Source organism: Adiantum capillus-veneris, chromosome 12 (genome assembly GCF_014529385.1).
Source record: "Adiantum capillus-veneris isolate H3 chromosome 12, ASM1452938v2, whole genome shotgun sequence".
Taxonomy (NCBI): domain Eukaryota; kingdom Viridiplantae; phylum Streptophyta; class Polypodiopsida; order Polypodiales; family Pteridaceae; genus Adiantum; species Adiantum capillus-veneris.
In genome coordinates, this window is record NC_140942.1 from 109,889,971 (window position 1) to 109,909,911 (window position 19,941).

General features: G+C 42.4%; 1 protein-coding gene across 2 annotated transcripts; it reads left to right on the plus strand.

Annotated features, from left to right (window-relative positions):
• The first annotated feature begins 7,229 nt into the window (after nt 1-7,229).
• Nucleotides 7,230-10,913, plus strand: LOC147446312 (uncharacterized). Of its 2 annotated transcripts, XM_086525568.1 has the most exons (6): nt 7,230-7,363; nt 7,750-8,817; nt 9,156-9,213; nt 9,301-9,384; nt 9,500-9,641; nt 10,134-10,913. In XM_086525568.1, exons 2-6 carry the CDS (start codon nt 7,854-7,856, stop codon nt 10,578-10,580), a joined length of 1,695 nt encoding a protein of 564 aa, XP_086381694.1. In that variant the 5' UTR covers nt 7,230-7,363; nt 7,750-7,853; the 3' UTR covers nt 10,581-10,913. The 2 variants fall into 2 exon arrangements, with proteins under 2 accessions (XP_086381694.1, XP_086381693.1); XM_086525567.1 differs by lacking the exon at nt 7,230-7,363 and having other exon boundaries at nt 7,436-8,817.
• The last annotated feature ends 9,028 nt before the right edge of the window (nt 10,914-19,941 follow it).

A 19,941-nucleotide genomic window follows, 5' to 3' on the forward strand; every position in this document is an offset into this window, starting at 1 on the left:
TAGCCATTCCAAAGAAGTGTCAATAGATGGCGCTTAGCCCTTACTGTTACCGTATTGACATAAAAAGGTTTCAATAAAATCATGCCTAGTTTCACTTTTCTCGAAGAGAAGTGGAAAAGAAAGTGAGAGAGAATGTTGGGCTGAGGAAATCCATGTATTCTAATGTGTTGTATGCCTTTTCAAATGCACTAGTGCAGACCGTACCTGTGTCATAGCTTATCCTATAAGCGTACATCAGTGTAATTGTACGCTCGTAGAGACAGGTACCAAAAGTCACATCTTGAACCACTTACCGTGTATGTGATCATGACTGTATCAAGGTGCAGATGTATGGCACATTGCCTGTGAATAAAAATAAAATGTCTAAAAACAGCAACAACGAAGCTCATCCTTGATAGAGTAGCTAGTGCTATAGCGGAAGCATATGCAATGATGAATGTTGTGCATCCATCATACTAGTATGCCATGCAGACATATCCAAAAATAGAATGATAAGCCCTTGGCTTCAATGAAACTCTCAACCATGTGAGCCTCTAATATACATGCCTGGCACGATTACATTGGCATGGATACATCACAGTGTGTCGTTGCGTAAACTATGAGCTTATATCCACATAGTGCCAAAGATGTTTACATTATCATTCATCCGAAGTCAATCGATAAGATTATGACACATAAGAGAAGCTGTACTTCACATGAAGATAGGTAAAGCACTTTGCTTGTATAGTTGTTGCCGATGGAGTCTGCCCAAGCACTTTGCTTTGCACAACAGAGAGATCTTTTTCAAAATAAAAAGTAAAACACAGACAAGAATAAACATAACTTGAAATGTACTAACCTTGTCACCCACTTATGGCGAGGTTTTTGGTAGTTCACTCGAAGCGGGCTCATAGCCATAAGTGCTGCTTGAGTGAGGAGCTATGTCCTCATGTCATTTAAAAACCTGCAGACATCTCGGCAAGTTTCCCTAAGTTTGTATGCTATTACCATATTCCAAACTGTGGGAACCACGATGCCAAATGTCAAAAGGGAAGCCGTGTTCCACAGAAGTACTCAAGCACTCTTATGGTGTTCATAAGGAACACATACTCTTGCCAATTTACAATGGCATAACAAGAAAAAGCTAACCTTGTCGAGCATTTACAAATAATCGACCTTGTCGAGTTGAACAATGTGTTGAAAAATAGAAAAATACTTGCAATAGATGTGCCGCGTACCTGCTTGACTTGAGTACTATTGTCCTTGACCACTCATAAACGTCCATGGCATACCATAGTTATCAAACACATGCTCAAGAAACAAAAAAGAAACTATGTACCCCATGAATGACGTCGTTGCCGATTGCAATATGTCGTACTTCCTGCTACCAAGGCCTTGCCTAATTCGCAACGGACTTGGAAGCTTAAAATTACTAGACAAAGTAGGTGTGCAATAGTGGTTGCAGTCACCTGCTTGGGACTTTATGCTCAACATCCTGCCATATTGAGCAAGCCCTGCCTGAACTTGCCATGAGTTCTAGGAAACTCTAACTTTGTAGCAAAATAAAGGTTTTGAAGATCTCTGACGATAGTGCTGGGATTGAAATACATAGTAAAATGCCATGCATATCATCATAATTTGTATTCGCGATGCTGAAGCCTTTCTATGACACCCGGCCCATGCCTTGCATGCATTCGATTTGTCACATGTGTTGCCGAACATCAAAAAATGACTCGTACAAGTTCGCTTCGAATGGTGAGAACATGTTGTTGTAGCCACGAGGCAACATCTATCATGCTGCATGGCCATCCATACCAAGCTCCTCGTGAATCCAAGTGGACTCGCAACCATGGAGCGTCGCCCTGTTGATGCTCAAAACATGCTCGAGTGTCTAAGAGCTATCGTAGCCAAACCACAATTTTCAGATAATCAAAAAAAATTTGTCGTACTCAGAATGGCCTGCGATCCGCATCGGCTTCGTATACTGCCATCGGCTTGTACTACTCGGCAAGACCTCGAGGTCTTATGTGTAGATATGGGGTGGGGTGGGAAAGCCTCCTTGGAAAGGGGTCGGCCAACTTGACAGGCCCTAAAGGGCGGCCTAATGAGAAAATAAAAAACCATGGCTTCCATGGCAGCACAGAGCCTCAAACGGGCTTGCAACGCCCTCTGTCAACCCCAGGTGAGTCACCAAAGAAAGGAAACCCGCTCAGGGTGCCATGGTGCATCTTCTTAGAGCCAGAACCTCCACCAAACGCGCTGCCCACTATTCTGAGCCCGCCATGGAAGCCCTCTTTCCCGCGCCGCTTGTCGCCCTTGAGCCCGCCATGGCAATTGCTCTATAAAGGGGTTTCTCCTGCCGACCTCAACTCCTTGGCTTCTGGATATACAAGGGACGGCTTTTTCATCGACTCTTGACCCTGCCTCTTGAATGGCTTTGCATGCTTTCATGCAAGATGGGATACCACTCCCCTTTGCTTCCATGGAACCTTGACAATCAAGCCCAAGCAAGAACAAAGATCCATGCCAAGGAAAATCGAGAGAGAGAGAGAAAATCGAAACCATGCTTCTTCCCCTCCTCCCTGGCTCTGGTACCAATGAGAGACCATAGGGAGACTGAATGCCGGATCCTCCTCCCAGCCAACCTTTTATAGGAGGGCCCATGGCCCTTCTCCCTAAATGGATCCCCTATCCACACCTTCAGTCCGCGGCCCTTGGCCTAGATCCCTGACCACCCTAGGTCGGGCCGTGCCCTCTAGCCCTTGGCCTGACAGAAGAGAAATCCCATTTTGATTTGGTACTTCACTCACGTGTATTGCCTATGGTACTAGAGCCCTAGAGGTTCCCAGTGTGAGCACTTTTCCTTGAAAAGCAAAAAGCTCAAGGCATACAAAATAAGCACACACGTCAAAAATTGAATCAATGTGGAAAACACTTTGGGGGTCAAACAAAGAGAATAATTCAAGCAATAATTTCAAATGCAATTCATCGTAGCTTAACTAGAAGGTCTTTTAGGTATAGCCTCTAGTCAGTCCTCGGACATGAAATACTTTGCTCTCGCGATTAAACACCTTAATTGACCAGAGAGAATTGAGAAACTTGCCCATGGTATGAATAGTTGATCTCTAGTGCCTCTCAATCATTAAATTAGCAACCCCATACTTGTTCATTTTTTGACCTTTACAAGTGCTTATGCGTTTGATTATATTACAGATTAATGTTTACTGATGAAAAATTATTTAATATTCTATTACCAATCAATCTATGTGCATATTCATTGTATATGCTTTTTAATTATATATGCTTTATGATAATACAACTACTGTGCCATTTTTGGTTGATTTTGCAGTGTTTGAAGAAAGCTAAAGACGTTCAATCTCAGATGCTTTTCCATCTCGACGAATGGGCTTCACCTCACTAGCTTTCGAGGATGGAATCTACATTAGGAAGGGGGGGCATGTTAACCACTTACGGACACCCTATCACCTTTGACGAACGCCTTATCACTTTATTTGAGTCATGGACCAAGCTTGTCGGTCTTATAGGTGTATAGGTGATCGTCAAGGAGAGGCATACCACCTATCTCATTTTTACATTATTTTTGCTATGATCGGCCACTGTTGACACCCATGTGTGAATGGGTCAGATTCATATAAAAGGTCCATTTTGACCTAAAATACTCATTCTTGAGGTACATGCTAAAGAAGTGTTGTTACTCTACCTCTACCTTCTTCTCCATTGTGTGCTCACGAGAGAGAGAGAGAGAGAGAGAGAGAGAGAGAGAGAGAGAGAGAGAGAGAGAGAGAGAAGCCACACAAAGCAGCAGGAACTCGGGGTTGGGGCTCATGGAAGAGGGCTAAAGGATGGCGATGCCAACAATCCATAATAGCATATCTCCTAGGAACTCGGGGATGGAGCTCGTTGAAGATCCGGTCCAACAAGATTCCTATGCTGATGCCAACAACCCACTGCAACCTACCTCATGGCTCATTGTAGTATTGTAGTGAGCGATTGAGCATTGCGCACAACCACAGGTTCTTGAACTTCAACGGGTAAATTTTGCATAAGCGAGGGCGAAAGATCAAACTTCTCAAATGTGTGTGTGTGTGTGTGTGTGTGTGTGTGTGTGTGTGTGTGTGTGTGTGTGAGAGAGAGAGAGAGAGAGAGAGAGAGAGAGAGAATGAAATGAAATGTTATATTAAACGTCTTCAAAAGGCCAAAATGACCTATGAGACCAAACTGATACAATCTTGGTGAATCTAATACAATGTTTGGGTACGAAAATAAAATGAAGTTAAGTGAAAAACTTCATTTATATTAAGTTAAGTGACCTATGAGACCAAAATGATACAATCTTGGTGGATCTAATACAATGTTTGGGTACAAAAATAAAATGAAGTTAAGTTAAATAGATTGCCCAACTATCAAAGGCCTCGCATGGAAAATATGCAAGTGGGTCCAAAGAACATGGAAAATTGGTTTTTACAAGACTGATCTATTCCTAGGAGGGAAGAATTCAGGTGGTCCTACAATCCTCAAAAGCACTCAAATCGTCCAGTACTTCTTCTTACTTAATGTATGGCAGACAAGGAACCTATGTGTGTTTGAAGGAGGTCTTGAGGTGGCAAGCTTCGCAACAATTATACAAGAAAGCAAAGTGCTAATATGGACGCTCGGACGCAAGCAACACTCGGAGGACTGGTCTAGGACTAGTTGTGCCTTGTTGTCACCAGATGGCATGCCTAGGACGGGGGAAAATCTTGGCTATCGGTAAGTAAAAGATCTCAAAAGAACATGACAATGGACCCTATGTATCAAGGATAAGGGGGCGAGTTAGTTGGGATGGCTACCCTGCTAGTAGCCGATGTAATTATGGTCCCTGGATAACGTCATGACTCAACATAAGCATGACAAGACCTTGTAATTATTTGGGATGATAAATTTAATTCACTCACAATTGTGAGTTTTGCTATGAAAAAAAAAAGTTAAGTGAAAAACTAAAATCTTAACTTCTAGATGTGAACTAAGCAGCTAGCTAAAACTATGTAGGATATGAGTAGGGGTTAAAAGTAGTGAGAGGTGGTGAGAAAGAGGCTGCATTTGTTCAGCCACGTGGTTGTAGAGCTCTGTCATAATAATCAATATCTAATTCTCCTAAATGATTTTCTCATATTAAACTGATCATTTAATGGGGGGAAGTGCCAGGGGAGAAAAGGCTAGAATATTGGTTAAGCTAGCAGACCGACCACAGTAGGGATCCAAAGGTGGGAAAATAGGGATCCAAAGGGGGGGCCATCTGCAAAAGAGCCATGTGCAACAATGGGCTAAAAAGACCCTAAGGTTCAGCCCATTAAGACTTCCAAAATTCTAAGGTTCCAAGATTCAAAGGTTATGTCCAAAGGGTTAAAGCTTAGGGGGAATTGGATGCTTTGTGTGCTCTCCAAAGTCAACACATATCCCTACATGGAAGGGGGCGAGCCCTTCTTCTAGGGGATGAGAGAGAAAGCTACACACACACACACACACACACTCCCTTTACACAAAGGGAATGAGGGACACATGTCAGCTCCCTAGGCCAGATGCCCACAAGGTGTGCCCAGTTTCTATTGGATGACCCTTGAAGTGGACCCATGAGAATTAAGCTAGAATAAATCTAGTTTAATTAATTTAAAAACATTTAATAAAAGAAACCAATGAGAATTAAGTCTCCTAGAAGACTATTGGGCAGTCTCACAAGGGGTCCAATGAGCATTCAGGAGCCCAATGGCTTGCCTGATTCCTATTGGCCAGGAGGCAAAGGGGTCCAATGAGAGTTTAGTTTTATTATTTAATTACCTAAAGCTCTCACAAAAGGGGAAAGGGAGACACATGTCAGAAGGCTATCACTTATGCTGCTTAATAGTCATTGGCTTGACTTGGGGAGAGCCAATGAGGGCTCAGCAAGAGCAAATAGCAAGAGGGCTCGCCCAAGAGAGAGAGGGGGCTGATTTTTGCAAGGCATTATCACACACACACTCGCACAATCTCATGTGTGAAGAAAGAGAAGACTATCTCTTCCCGAGCTTTAATGGAGAGCTCATCAACTACTCCAAGCTTGTGAGATAGAAGCCTACATCAACACACTCTTGGCATGTGGATGCAAATCCAACCAAGAGCCAAGCTTCAATGCATGCTCATCTCCTCTACCAAGCTAATTACTAAGCTAAGCTATGCTAATATGAGTGATTATGTGAGGAGATGTACATCTTTCTCGTAAGATACTCCTTCTTCCTCTCAATCTACTCTCATACCCTGCTAGCTCTCACCATCTTCGAAGGTGTGTGAGGTCTTGGGTCTGAGAACGGGGATAATTCAAGTTGTGTCTGCTAAGTGTTTTGCTTAGTGCATGAAGCTTTCATCTTCATTGCACTAGCTAGTCTTGAAGGAACACAAAGAATTGTATTGTACAATGTCTCTCTTGATGGGAGAAACCATAATACAAAGCCTTTTGGAGGGGGGACCGGCTCCATGCAAATCCGGTCCTCAACTGTTGTCATTAGCTTAATTTCTCTCTCTTTTGAAAGTATTGTCGATGCTATCTAACTAGGTGTTATGCTTTTTGTTGCTCTCTCCACCCAAGCACTCTTGTAATTCTCATTAGGAATCTATTCTAATGAAATGCCCACTATGTTCATGCTCATTTCCGCTATACACAAGTTAATAGGCCATTAAATGTTACAAGCTCTCCCTCCCTCTCTCTCTCTCTCTCTCTCTCCGCCTGCGCGCAGAGCCTTGCGCTCTGCTGTCCCGCTGTCTCAGTTTGGCTCAGACGCCACTGTCGCGAGAGCACCGGATTAAGCAGGCTTTGACCCGTGGGGGGGGGGGGGGGGGGGGGGGGGGGGAATTCCCTCCCCCTTTATCTGTAGTATAGAAAATAGATAGCAAGTTTACCACGAGCAAAACACAAATTGAGGGTTTTCATTGCAATTGGCGGAAAGTGTACATACAAGGGGGGATGGTCCCCAATGGTGAAAGAGGAATGTGACTAGAGGTGAGGGGGAAGGTGGGGTGAATGGTCCCCAAATGGTGTAAGAGGAATGTGACTAGTCTCTCCACCTGGCTACCAATGCAATGATACCATAGCTTGTTGTCTGGAGGCATATATGGCAGCTTGTATGAGTGTCCTATTCTAAGAGTTGTTCAATGTTGACGCATGCCCCCCCTTAAATAAGAGTGTTCTTATGGTGGTTAAGACAACCAGAGTCAAGCTGTGCTATGCAAGTTGGGTCCAACCATGGACCTTTCTACACGCAAGGGGAACACTTGTGCACTGTGCCACTGCTAGCTCTTGGAGTGTGACCCTCGTGGTGGGAGCCTGCTCTCCGATTGCTTGCGCTCCTGTGAGGTAAAGGCCCTTGAGGCTTGATCCATCCGCCTGTGTGTGTGTGTGTGTGAGAGAGAGAGAGAGAGCGAGCGAGATCCGCCTGTGTGTGAGAGCGGGTTGTTTGTGGGCTCTTGTCATATTGTTGGTTTCCTGTACTCCTTGTAAAAGGGCCGTGTTGGCGCGCAGAGAGAGAGAGAGAGAGAGAGAGAGAGAGAGAGAGAGGGGTTGCTTGGGTGGGTTCTTGCTTACTGCATCATTCACCATTTTGGGGGCGAGTCAGAGAGAGAGGTTACTTGGGTCACTGGGTGGGTTCTCTCTTACTGCATCATTCACGGTTCACCATTTTGAGAGAGAGAGAGAGAGAGAGAGAGAGAGAGAGGCGCCCTCTCTTATAAAAGACAACACAGGTGCAGTTGCGCCTACTCTGCAGTAATAACAAGAGCTTGCTTCGAAGGGGCGACTCCTTCCTGCCAAAAGCCAAGAAGTGAGAAGCCTACACCAACAAGAAGACATGTCTACAGAAGCTAAAAGCCGACCTGTGCTAAGGCCAGCTGGAAACGTAGCTCGCCAAGATAGCAGGGGAGTTAACTCAAGAAAACCCACTAACAAGAAGCCCCCTGCATCTCCTCCCCTCAAGCCCTCCTCTGCTCTCTCTGTCAAGATCTCGCCCCCCAATTCCCTGCCCACCACTCCAAGAGCTTCAATTCTCAAAAGCCCTTCTGTTGTAAAGCCGGTTTCATCACTGAAGGTGATCTCGACGAAGCCCTCTACCCCACCGGCCAGAAATAAACCAAATTCGCCTCCCGATTCGCCTTCTTTGCACCTTCGCCATCGCCGAACGTCTCCTCACCCTCCTCAATTACAAAGCCAGGGTTCCCCTGCTTCCTCTCCCACTATTGCGGCATCTTTAGACAATTCCACTGTCATTGATCAAGCACCAGTGGGCTCTTGCAATCATGTGCCAGATGGTAGCAAGCAAGTCATGTGCACCACTCTCTCTGAATCAGATGGTAGCGAGCCCACACCTGCATCATCAAATGATGCCCTGAATTTCACTGATGATCTGCGTAACTCTGACGATGGCATTTTGGCTGAAGTCAATTCTCCATGTGTGGCCTTGCATTCCAAAACTATCTCGTCCGCAGAATCTGCTGCACCACAAAAGAAATCGAACCGTCACAGCAGCCTTTCCAGATCCACCTCAGATAATTTCCACAGACGCTATGGAAAGGGGAATAGCAGTAGCAGCCCAAGTTCCATACCCATTGGTTTTCATAGTCTTGATGATGCTTCTCTTGCTCAGCTTGTGGCCGCCAAGAAAGCAGCTGCTTCGGATTTGAGTGTGCAAAGGAAACTCAGGGTTTCAGAATATGGGCGCAAGCCAGCAAAGGCTGGTAGGGTTGCTCCAGATGTCCCTACTCTCATATCTGCCAATGCTGAACCTCAGAGGTGCAAGTTCATCACTGCTCAAAGTGGTAAGCTCTGCCTTCCTTGCATTTTATCATGTCTCATTGTACCAACATCCCGCATCATACAAAAGGAGTGCTTTTATTGTTTCAATGATGCACTGCATTACAGAGCATAGACAATCTAGTTTTGTCTTTGGTTCAGTACATATGACACAATGTGCAAGTTATAAAGTCAGTCCAATATCATTTTTTCCCTCAATAAGAGATCATCATTAAGCCAATGTATGTGTGAGTTAATACTTCCTGCGGATGTTTTAGAAATTGCAAGCCACACAAACGACTTTTCACGCCAGTAAAACCTGAAACTTTGGCTGAAGAGCTTTTGTTTTTGTCTTGCTTTGCAGATCCATTATATGTTGCTTACCATGATGAAGAATGGGGTGTTGGTGTTCACGATGATAGGTGAGCATTGGATGCATTCAGTTCTGGTTGGTGGAGTGCTTGTGGAATTTTTTTAAATTGACAGGTGTTATGTTTGATCCTGATCAGGAGCTTGTTTGAACTGTTGGTTCTTGCTGGAGCTCAGGTAGAGCTGAGCTGGACTATGATCCTTCACAAAAGGGAGTTATATAGGTATGGTTTCTCAAAAAGACAGACAGATTAAAATGTTACATTTAAACCGCCTGAGCTTTACGCACATGGCTGTTGCCATCTTAGCACGGGTTAACGTGAACTTTTTTTTCTCCAGGAATGTGTTCTGTGGCTTTGATCCAGCTGTAGTGGCCTCGTTCAAAGAAAAGCACATTCGGTCGCTGGAGGCTGATAAGACCCTTCAGCTGCAAGATGCCAAAATTCGTGGAGTGGTAGAGAATGCCCAAAGAGTGTTGGAGGTATGTAAAGCTTTTGTGTTCCTTTTGTTTGGTAGTTTGAAGGTGATCATGGCTGGGGTTTTTGAATCCTGGTTTTGGTGACACTTAAGAAATTTGGAAACCCAAATCCCTCTTGAATAGCAGGTCTTGAGTGCAAGACTCGTCAGATAGATTTTTGAGGTCTTTCCGGGCTAGTTCTTTTTCTTCTCTCTTCAATTTCAAAGGGTTGTCGTACAAGGGCATTCAGAGAAGAGAGCCCGTAGCAAGTCTTCTGTTCAAAAAAACTCTTTTTCTACCATCCAGAGAACACAAGAAGTAGCTTCTGTTGGCTTTAAGCTTGCCTTGCCTCATGCAGTTTAACTAAAGCAAGTCATTCAATTTTCTGTCTTTGGATTTACAATTTTTCTTCAATCAAAGCCTTGTTTGTGGGTGATATTTGAAAGCACTTCAGTGACCTATTGTTTCGAATAAGATGAAAGGTAGCTGTATCTTATTATACTTTGCTGATTTCAGGTAGTCGAAGAGTTTGGCTCTTTGGATACTTACTTCTGGAGCTTTTTAAACTACAAACCAATGATCAATGATTTTCGATATCCCAAGCAATTGCCTGCAAAAACGTCAAAATCCGAGTTTATCAGCAAAGATCTCGTACGGCGCGGGTTTCGGTTTGTGGGCCCAACCATAGTCTACTCGTTCATGCAAGCTGCGGGCATGACCAATGATCACTTGGTACAATGTTTTCGGCATAAAGCTTGTATGCAACAGCTGAGTTCCTCTTTGGATACGTCCGACAAAATCTCTGATGGAGTTGGGCAGGAAGTGGAAAGTGAGCTCGCTGTTTTGCATGTTGGCACCGCACAATCCGGTTCCAGTCTGCTCTTGCATGAGCTTGAACTACAAACACATCATATAGGCCAGAATTTCACCCATGCAGACGTTGTACATATAGAAGCTTACTGAAATTATACTCTTGTACCTGTAACAAATGCTAACATGTAACAATCAGCTTTAGACTCTCCACTACAAGGTCTTCCAATGAAGGCTGAGTAAGAGTCTCTTTTCTAGGAGAGGTGGTGGCAGTCATGGAAGGTTTACAAATGCTGGTACCATACCCTCCGTATGACTGGACGGTGGCAACTGTGGAGGCAGGAGGCAGTAGTCCTCAATATGGGTGCTTGTAGGTTTGCCTTGGCTAAATATATATATTTCCTTTGTAACAGCTATATTTTCATAGCCAAAAACAACTGTATGCAATGAGTATAAAGACACGCAATGCTCTCCCTTTTTTGCCTATTCTGAAGGACTAGAGACAAGGATGTTGCTATGTTCAGCTTGCACTACCTCAAAAGGATAGCAGGAGCCTTTCACCACCCTATTTTCTGTCTTTTTAAGCTTTTATGTACTTGGGGCTCTTTTTGCACTATCCGGACGCACAAGCCGCCGCGTAGCAGTTGCTTTAAATTGAAAAAAAAAAGGTCGTGAAAAGAACCATATAAAAAGAACCCTGCACAATAAATTACTCTGCACTGCACGCAAATGCAAGTGTCCAGAAGCAGTCCCAAATTCTTCAGGTTTGTCCTTCCAATATGATGGTAGCTACTGCAGGAAAGCACCTTGCCATGCACACTCACTTGCCTCCACAGTGGCACTTCAAATTTAAGCAGTTGAGAAGAACGACCACGTTCAGTAAGCCACAGCGAGGTGTTTTCACCACGAGCTGGGTGCAATTTGCCGCCTCTGGTTCCGCTCCAAGTCGCAGCACTCTTCTCCAAGCACTTGCTCACGCGGCTTGCTAAATCCGCCTATTACGTACAACTCTCTTTTCAACACATCGAAAACAGGCGCGTATCGAGGCCAACTCATGCTTCTATGTCTGCTGTGCCACTGGCCGTTGAAAGAGGAATACACGACGGCCGCTGGAGAGTAGCAGGCTGCAGCCCTTCTCCCCACCGTCAATCTGCACCCCGGTGGGTGGCCCTGCAATACGCCGGTTGTCTGCCCAGAATCCAATCGTGACCGGTAGCTGGCACATGGGCCACTGGATGCCACCTCCCCCTAAAGGAGTGCCCAAAAGAAAGTACCACCTATACATGCTTTCACCATGGATCATCATCCATGTACCAGGGGTATGGAAAAAGAACCAGCAACAAGAGAGAAGAATGTATAAGGCAATGCTATGGGTACCATCCTGGTAGAAAATACTAACTCTAACCGTTGCTAAAGTTAAACGCGTGGTGGTTGTGGCTGCGTTCCAGACCTTGAGATAAGCAAGCCCTTGAGCAGCAGCCTGAAACCAATTGCCAACAAGTTGCCCGTTTTCTGTACGCAACTCCTCATGCGAACACAATTCGTTCGCAATTGATTGTCAACCAGTTGCAAACCTAAGTGCCATGTGAACTGGCAGTTAGTCTCCCCACTGTCTCCAGCTCTCGTCGCAAATTCCTTGGTATTTACTTGGTGAGCCAAAGGCTCTTTTTCTTGATAATGATTGTGAAGCTTCTTTATTGCCACAGGCCTCTTGCTCTTCAAAATGCACTTGTACTGTTGGAGGCATCATGACCAATAGTGTGTTTGTCGCTCAAGTTTTTGGTTGGTCCCATTATGTCATCATAAGAATGCATTGCCAAATCCATATGAAGAATGACCAGGTTTGTCATAGTGTCAACTCTTCACCATACTTTTGTATGGCACTTTTGCATGATATGCACTGTATACTTAGCACTTTCAGTTTGCTACATTTCATTGCAAGACGATATGTTTAAGTATTCACATTGCTTTTTCGTAGCTTGACTCAAATATCGGCCTATAGATTGGACAATCGAAAAGAACCAGTACAACATTCCAGGTTAGTAAAGCACTTAATTCCCTGGCTTCTTGACGCTTGAGTCATGATCTTGTTTCCATTAGTGCTAGATGCTTGATGTGAATTTGCGCATGTCTTGTTACATTCTATAGATGTTATATAACAACGCCCACCAACCAAGACTAGTTTTTTGAGGGCTGAAACATACCCACAATCTAGATCTAGTTAAGATGAATTTTAAAAGGTTTGAGGTAGGAAATCATCTTCATGGCTCCATACCGTCGTTTTGTGCTACGAATATAGATACTGGTGCAAATAATGTTACATCTGTAAACCTCACCTTCAAACTATGACAATGGAGGTATATACTGCGTGCAGTAATGGTAGCGCATGCAATAATGGAAAAACCAATGACGTATTCATTTAAAGTACTAGTGACATGATATAACTCATCAAAGTATGTGTGGTCTTTTGGAAAAACACAAAATTGAGGCATCTTTTGAGATGCCCACTCTTCCCTTCGTGATCATGAGGCGACGTCTCTCTCTCTCTCTCTCTCTCTCTCTCTCTCTCTCTCTCTCCCCCGAGGCGAAGCTCTCTCCTCTCTCTCTTTCTAGTGCATTGGCCAGCTCCTTCCAGAACCCCCTCACCAACCTTCTCTCTCCTTCATAAACATAGACTTGAGCAGGTTTTTGCTTCAGAGGTTGGTAGAGTGCAAAGGAGCGTGTTTCGGGAGGGTAGATGAGCAGGACGAGGGGGGGCGGGGGGCATGCTAAGAGCGAGTGTGCTTGGAGCTCTCTCTCTCTCTCTCTCTCTCTGTTGCGTGACCAGCAAGTTGCAGAAGAGGGCAGAGAGAAAAGGAGTTGGCAAAGGCAGTCAGGGGGAGGTAGGGGAGGAGGATGAGGAAGGGTCACGGGGGCGGGGCTCAGGACTAAGTGACATGGGCATGGGAGGGTGGGATATACAGTGAAGGGATGACGGGCCGTAGCTTTGGGATCCGGGTACCCAAGATTACTTTGTGTACCCAAGATGACAAAAGTTGATCTTAGGTATTCGCATTTTGAAAGTAATCTCAGGTATCCCCTTTTGTATATGTGGGATTTGAACACGTGACCTTGCCCTTGTGAGGTACATGTCTCTAACTACTTTGCCTTGCGCACACTTCAAAATAATGTGGGCGTGGGTTTACTTAAACATGTGTGCAAGGCGATGGCGTCAAAAGTACTCGAGATTACTTTTGATACCATCATCAATATCTACGGCTCGTAATCCCCTCTACGTAGATCCCCTCCCATGCCCATGTCACTTAGTCGCGGGGTGTGTGGGGGGCTAAGTTGCATTATTCGTTATTCGGGAGACGTATAATACGCGAATAATGGGCGTATTATTCGTTTATCTAAATTATACGGTCGTATTATACGGTGCCACATCAGCATAAACGGCCAATCGTATAACTTCTTGATTTTTCGATCGAAAAACTTTTCGATCGAAATTATTTTCGATCAAAAATTATAACGATCGAATATGTTAGTATATATAGCAACACGTGAAAGGTTGCATATCAGCTTTCAAAGTCAGTGTTTTCCATGTGAGTACTCTCACCAAACGATCAAAAAATGTAATTTGTAAAAAAATAAAACAATGTGAATTCAATAAAAATTAAAATTCGATAGAATTTTAAGTTTTGTGATTCAAATATATGAATTTGTTTTGAAAAACTTAGTAAATAGTTGAAAGTTTGTATTTTGTGAAGAGTTTAATCTCTCACCTGATACAAACTGTAATTATAAGAATCACTTGTCAATGTGTTCAATTAATTGACACTTGAAAGTGACTAATAAAAAAAAAGTAAGATATTATCGTTGTGTGTAGAGTGTACTCTCACATGAGATAATTAGTTTAAAAATATAATTACATAAAAATTAATTTTATGTAATTTAAAGTTCGATTTTGATGTGTAGAGATTTTCTCTCACTTCAAAATGAATATAATGAAACAAAATTATATTTTTACGTTTTGTGTAGAGCTATTCACACTGCTATGCTCTCACTAGAGTAAAAATTTAGAAAAAACGTGTCCAAAAATAATGATATTCTCTTATCTTTATTTGGACTGCAAAATCTACCGTACTGTGTGAGAGCATACATATGTTCGCATTGTATATAGATAATCGCTTAAAAATCTATGGTAAAGTGTAAGAACTTTTTGTTCGCACTTTACATAGATACGATAATTATCAAGTATTGTAAGTGATTATCGTTTTGACATTTAAAAATGTCACTTATAGCTCTTGTATATATAGTAATTTATAATGATAATCATTTTAATACTTGATTTAATTATAATTATTGATTATCGTAATGTGTTAAAGATACAAGCTTGCACTTTAGATAAATCGATGCAATTTATATGTAATCCAATGGTATTGTTTTTTATTATTGTATTTTTGTTCAATCATTGTTTTTAATTATTTTAATTTCGTTCAATCATTGTTAGTTAAATTAATTTAATGTTTTAATTGATTTTGATTATGAAAATGATCATTGACTTTGTTTTTACTAGCAAACTATTTTTGTGCATCATGGTGAAAGGACAAGAGTGGAGTTATGTGCATGAGTTGAAAGCTGGGAGAAATACATCTCGACTTAAATGTAAATCTTGTGGCCACGAGTTCAGTGGTAATGCAACCAGAATTAAAGAGCATTTGTTTAAAGTCCCTGGCAATGTTGAAAAGTGCGGGCACCACCAAAAGATATTCATGAAAAATTTGCCATGTATTCTCGCAAAGTAAAGTTGATTCTTGCAGCTAAACATAAAGGTGATGTTTCTAAAGATATTCATGCGAATATTGAACCATCTGTATGCAATGAGGCAACAGAAGAGGTGTGTACCACTCAAGTAAATGATCAAAGTTCTCAATTGAACCCTCTTCATGGACATGCTTCTACATCAGGAGGAGTTCCTAGCACAAGCAGATCCGGCAGAGCGTCATCCAATGGACAGACAATGCCTGAAACATTAGGTAAACAATGGTTGCTTGAGTTGCATTTAAAATGGACACAAGCATTTGTTGCGTGTGGCATATCATTCAATGTTATGCGCAATCCAATATTTCAAGATGCTTTGATGAGTACAGCCAAAAAAGGATTTGTGTTTCCTGACTATAACAAGATGCGAACTGAATATCTTGATAAAGTCAAAGACAGTACTGAAGCCATTCTCAAACGCACAGTCCTAGAGTTTGTTCCAACATATGGATGCACCATAGCATTGGATGGATGGACTAACTGTCAGAAAAAACCTTTAATCAATGTAATGCTTATTAACCCTAGAGGGGCTATGTTCGTGGAAGCAATTGACAGCTCATTGAAAGAGAAGACTATCACCTACCTAGCAGGGGTGTATGAGCGTGCAATTGCAAAGGCAGGTGGACCAAAGAATGTGACTGCTATTGTCACAGATAATGCGGCCAACTACAAAGGAGCAGGAAGAGCTATTCAAGTCAAGTATCCGGAGATTTCTTGGGTACCATGTGCAACTCACACTTTAAATTTTCTTTTAAAAGATATTGGTAAAATGGCATGTGTGAAGCAAACTTTATTGGATGCAAATCATGTGGTGAAATTCATTAGAGAGCATCAATTTTCGTATGCTCTTTTTCGAACCAAGTCACCAAATAAAGCTCTGCAAATATTTTGCGCAACAAGGTTTGCTACGGCATACTATGTTCTTGCTGCTTTGCAAGAGTTAAAGCCTGCATTGATGGAAACCTTAGCAGACAGAAGATGGGATGGATGGCTCAGCAAGTATCCAAGTTATCAGGAAGCAGCTGGTCGATGTGCACAAATAGTAAACTTGCCAGTCTTTTGGCGTAATGTAGAAAGAATAGTAACTGTGTCTAAGCCATTTGTAGATCTTTTGAGAGCAGTTGACACAGATTCTTTTATTTTTGGTCGGGTGTACTGGTATATGTCAGAGGCTATACGCAAGCTAAGAGAAAATGTCAGTTTTGGTGCAAAGGATAAAGCTACCATGATTACAATTGTTAACAAGCGTTGGGTGCAGTTGCATACGCCATTGCATGGTGCGGCTTTTGTATTGGATCCTAAGTTTCAAATGCATCATCAATCTGCCAACAAAGAAGTTATGTCCGACTTCAAAACAGTGTGCTCCCAACTCTTAGGGCACGAAGATGGAAAAACAGCTTTTCATCAGCGAGTAGATTATGCCAACAGAACTGGTATGTTTCAGGATCCGTGGCATATGGATGCCATTGGCAAAACAAGTGCACCTTTATGGTGGAAGGAGTATGGTGGAGAGAAAGTGGGGTTACAACACATTGCAGTTAGAGTTTTATCAGTAGCTGCATCAAGTGGAAGTTGTGAACGAAATTGGTCAGCATTCGACTTTGTGCACACAAAAAAGCGAAACGGACTTCATACTAAACGGGCTGCTGATTTGGTGTATGTTTTTTGCAATATGAGACTTATTTATAAGCCTCAAAACATTGCAACTAGAGCCGCTCAAAAGCAATATGGAGTCTTCCAAACGCATGAAGCTATTTCTGCAGAAGTTGATGATGAAGATGATATGGAATGGGAGATAGTTTCAGAATGCTCAGATATGGACGAAGTAGATGATATGGTTGCAGTTTTTGAAGATGGAGATGATTTGTGAGAGTACCATTGTAATACTTAACAAGTTTTTGCATATGATGAAAGAAAGTGATATCTCGTTGTCGTTCACATCAAAACCTCTCTTTCTCTCTCTCATACGCACATATTTACTCACACACAAATATAAATTGCCAATAATATCTTGTCGAAGAACAATTACATAAAGTCGATGTAGGTTTGAAATTACAACAAGGTTCTGGAAAATTACTCAATCGAAAAGAGTTTGATATAATTTTGAGATTACAAAAAGCTTGTGAGTGACTTATGAGTTTGATAGATTTGCTATAAGCTGGTCTATGGTAAAATCTGTAATTCCTAGCTCAGGGGATGGTTGAGCACCATCTTTATGTGAAGTGGTAGTATCATCTGGCAAAGGTCCATACAATGATTCATATCATTGAAGCTTTGCTTGTGCATCACTTAACTCTATTTCAAGCTCAAGAATACGGCCACGAAGCATGTCCAGTGTTTCTCCTTGGCTGGCAAGGTCTTGTCCTTGGTTGGCTAATTCAGTCAGTGTTTCTGACTCTTCAGGAAGTAAAACAATAGGAAGCTTGCGAGGAGGCATTGGATTATTTGCATTGTGTGCTGCCACCTTTTCTGCAATGCGTCCACGTCCAACGCCAGCGGTGCCTGGACGATCTGACCAATCCACTCTCTTCAGCAAAACATATCGAACATAGCATTGTTGGATAAAGTAAATTGCTACTTGGTTGTTGTTTGGTAGGCATCTCTCTTGTCGTATAAACCTTTGCAGCAATACACGTGCCAGTCCTTTATGTTGCAAATCAGAGAGCTTTAACGGAGCTGTATCTTTTGCATTGCCACTTATTTGAAATAGTTGATGGCGTACAAAGTGATTATGGCAAAGCTTTTTGCACTCTTTAAGGGTTAGTGGTTCGCCCTGCAGCTCAGATTCATCTTCTTCAATGTTCGCAATAGTAGAAAGATCTGCTTGTCCACATCTAGCTTGTTCTTCTTTAAAAATTGCATGAGCTTCAGCGTGGTTGATTTCTTCTTCCATATCTGCATATTAGGTGAACATGTCATTACTTTTAAATACCCATTCAATTAATTTGACATTGGACAGTATATCAAATGACAAACATAGATATTTTGTTCAATTAAACATACAATTAAATCTGACACCAAAAGTAAAACAATGATGAAATCATGAGACTTGTGTTTTCATTAATCATCAGCTGGTCGTAAGCCAGATGTCATTACAATGTTGTAACCCACTCTATGGGCACCATTTAAACATAAGGAGAGGTCAAAAGCTTTAGGCCGGGTTTTGGGATTTAGGCGCTTGCCGGTTTCAAGATGAGCAAGTACATTACTAAAAAAATGTCTCTTGCTTTGTTCTTGGGGCTCTGGTAAGCACTTCAAAATGCGTTTACATGTATGACACATGGAATAAATATCCATAGCTTTGGTCCAGGAGGGAGGATTACTAGATATACATTCGGGGGCTGCCCATGGATAATCTCTCTCATATTGTTTTCTAGTTTCTATCTGCATATCGCGTAGAGGAGGAAAACCGTCTGTGGTATTTTTTTTGGTGCATGAACCCCACTCCACAATGCTGGCATAAACACCTTTTTCGCCAAAATGCAGCATCATATTTCGAGAGTGTAGATCATTGTGGAGGTAGTTATGCGAATGTATATACTTTAGAGTTAAGAGGAGAGCATTGATGATCTGCAAAATATTCTCCTGGAATAGCTCTACTGTTCCTACAGTGAGTACATAATCGCGGATGACAGGTTGGCTACCGTCTGCAGTGCATTCTTTGATCCATTGCTCCACATGGCCGCCATTCTAAAATCGTGAAATGAGCATTGGTCGCTCCACGTGGCGCACCATGGCAAGAGGGTAGATAATACCTCGATGTGAAATATCCAAAATTGTTGCTTCGTCTTTGACCTGTTGCTCCATGGTGGGCCCATGTAAGTGTACTTTGAACATTTTTGCAGCATACACTTGATCTTTGAAAGCGGGATGTGTGACACCCACACGCTTCACATGTGCCCATCTTCCCTCTCCTAGCTGTAGAGCTTGGGTATTGAAGACGGCTGTGTCGAGTAAAAGGTGTAAAAGAGGTGGTAGTTGAGAGAGGTCTAATGTAGCAACGGATGACGTTGCAGGCTCTGTTCTAAGAATGATTTCTGGTTCAACAGCAGCTTCAAAAGAGCTGGCTTTCACTCTTGCACACTTTGCTGCTCTTTCTAACTTTTCCTTGCTCTTGAACTCCGTGTAAAGCTGTTGCACAAGATGTATGCGCTCAGCTATGTTTGGCAAGGAAGTAATTGCAGGATTTTTCAGTTCTTGAAAGGTTTTCATGATCTGTCCAATGGTTTGTTTGACCATGTTTACTAAAGCACCTGATGTCAGGAGGGCTATGTCAAAAATAGCTGGTGCAAACTCTACCTGGAGCTGCTCAAACACAGACTTGGTTAGAGTCTCTGTAAGCTGATAAAAATGCTCCGGAGTGACAGGGTTTAAACAACGCCTAATCTCTGCCTCTGACGAGTAATGGAAGTGTCTCACAATCACTTCGGAGACGAACTTTTGTTGATGTTTCGCTAGCTTCGTGTCTGCCATATCTGTATGACAGAATTATAAATTAAGAATCTTACGAAATGATTGTACACCATAGTAACATAGTTATTATATAATGAGTGTTAACCCTATATATATATATATTAAATGATGATTCAAATTTATTAAACAATACTAAATTATTGCAAATTGAAGAGAAAATCTTATGATTACAAACCACATTGTGCGAATCGACCATGAAAATTAATTTAGAGAGAGACAGAGACAGAGAGAGAGAGAG